General features: G+C 43.8%; 1 protein-coding gene across 1 annotated transcript in view; it reads left to right on the top strand.

The window, feature by feature from the left end:
* The window catches only part of LOC106808529 (eyes absent homolog 4-like), a 34,932-nt gene that overhangs the window by 10,431 nt on the left and 22,589 nt on the right, over positions 1-1,912 (top strand). Inside the window, exons 3-4 of the mRNA XM_014811286.1 lie at positions 1,164-1,235; positions 1,797-1,907. Of these exons, the coding sequence (XP_014666772.1) occupies positions 1,164-1,235; positions 1,797-1,907 (183 nt within the window). The remainder of the gene's footprint in view (positions 1-1,163; positions 1,236-1,796; positions 1,908-1,912) is intronic.

Raw genomic sequence — 1,912 nt, 5'->3', positions numbered from 1 at the left:
ATATATATATATATATATTATACGGTGATCTTAGCAAATTTGGTACTTAGTAGCATTTCTCCACTGCGGTGGTGTCGGGGCGAGGGTGGCGACTATACGATGCGCGCATGCGCACGGGCGACGTCGTGCAACTCGGCTTGAATCACGGTCGTCACACGGTAGACACATGTGGTGATACTCGCTCCGTGCGCCACATCGTACGAACCCATTTATTGAGTCAGCATCCTTAATTTTACGCCTCGATCAAGGGGGAGGGGGATTTTACTGCTCGTTTTTCATGCGATCGCCAGAAGGCGTTGTTTCCCGCTATACTAGGCACATATTGTCCGCTCCTGGTTATAACTAGTTAATTAATCAGTCGAGAGAAAATTGGCGCCGTAAATGAACTGGGCGTGACGCGGTCGTCAACGGAGACGTGGCATGTTCGTCTGCCCAACGTTCTTTATTAGTTCTTTATTTTAATTTCGTTAGCTCGGAAACTTTAACTCGTTTTGATCCACCGTACGTCTGTTGTGTTGCTTGGCGGCCATGATGGATTTGCTAATACAACCTAACGATGATATATCTCGTTTCTACCTAATATCCTAATATATTATGATAATTATGATATGTTATATAATATATATATAGAGAGAGAGAGAGAGAGAGAGAGAAGTAAAAACACACGAACACCCATGTAGATATGAAAATAAATGTAGAAAAATAGAATATATAAGATGTTAAATTAATTAGGTGTTAATTATAATCAGCAAGCTTTCGAGAATTATCTCTCTCCATCAGGCTATAAAATGACAACCTATATATATAATATACTGGTCTGGCAGGCTAGGCTGGCGTATATATTCTTGCTACAGTGACAAGAGTGCGGGGAAATCCTGGCTTTGTTTTCCCTTCACGCTCGCTAAGCGCTCTCGCCATTTTACTGAAACGATATCTTGCAATACACCGACTAAGACTAAGACACCTTTTGGAGTTCGTGTCGGTTGGTTGCGCGCGCGGTTTTTCAGCGAAGTGGAACCACTTGAGTAAACACAAAACCATGATATGCCAACTTCTATTGCCGCGAGAATGAAAATGTGAAGAGCTACATGTGTTTTGCGCTGCGACTTGTCTCCGATGAAGCCCCGATCATCGCTCTTATCTTTTCTTTCGCACTCTTGCAGAAGGATTCTCTTCTTCGTTGACAGAAACGCCTTCTCCACCTATCAAGTGCGAGCCAAGCAACGGCACCAGATGTAAGTGTCAGTCAGTATCAGTAGCCGGGGGACCACTCGAATGCCTGGCGGCATCTTCGACCTTCTTGGTTGGCGACCTTCTCAAAGTGTCATATCACCGTTATTTTCGCTGACGTCAGAATTTAGAGTAGTTACCATGTCGTCACACGTGTGACGCCGCGTACGTGATGACGTCATAACTCTCTCGTGGTGCTTATAATCAACATGGCCGTAGCATCAGTATCATCGCCCTAACAGACGCCCTCTACAATTGTTACCCACGCACTAGGTTTTCATTCTATGAGAAAGAAATGGTCCCGGAAAATCGACCTGTCGCATCGTGTATATATTCTATACTGTTTATTATATTATATTCTGCTATTGTTTTTCGTGCATTGTATTTCTAACACTGCGCCATTGTTTTTTTAATTGTATTGTAAACACTGCGCCATTGTGTTTTTTAAGTGTATTGTAAACACTGCGTCATTGTGTTTTTTTAATTGTATTGTAAACACTGTGCCATTGTGTTTTTTTAATTGTATTGTAAACACTGTTCCATTGTTGTTTTTCCCGCGCGCGCAGCTCGAGGGCGTGGTGGACGAGGCCGGCGGCAGAACAACCCCTCCCCCGGCCCCGAGAACGACCTGGAGCGGGTATTCGTGTGGGATCTGGATGAAACCATCATCATCTTTCACTCT

This window comes from Priapulus caudatus, unplaced genomic scaffold, assembly GCF_000485595.1.
Source record: "Priapulus caudatus unplaced genomic scaffold, Priapulus_caudatus-5.0.1 Scaffold284, whole genome shotgun sequence".
Lineage (NCBI taxonomy): Eukaryota > Metazoa > Priapulida > Priapulimorpha > Priapulimorphida > Priapulidae > Priapulus > Priapulus caudatus.
This window is presented reverse-complemented; position numbering and strand designations above follow the sequence as displayed.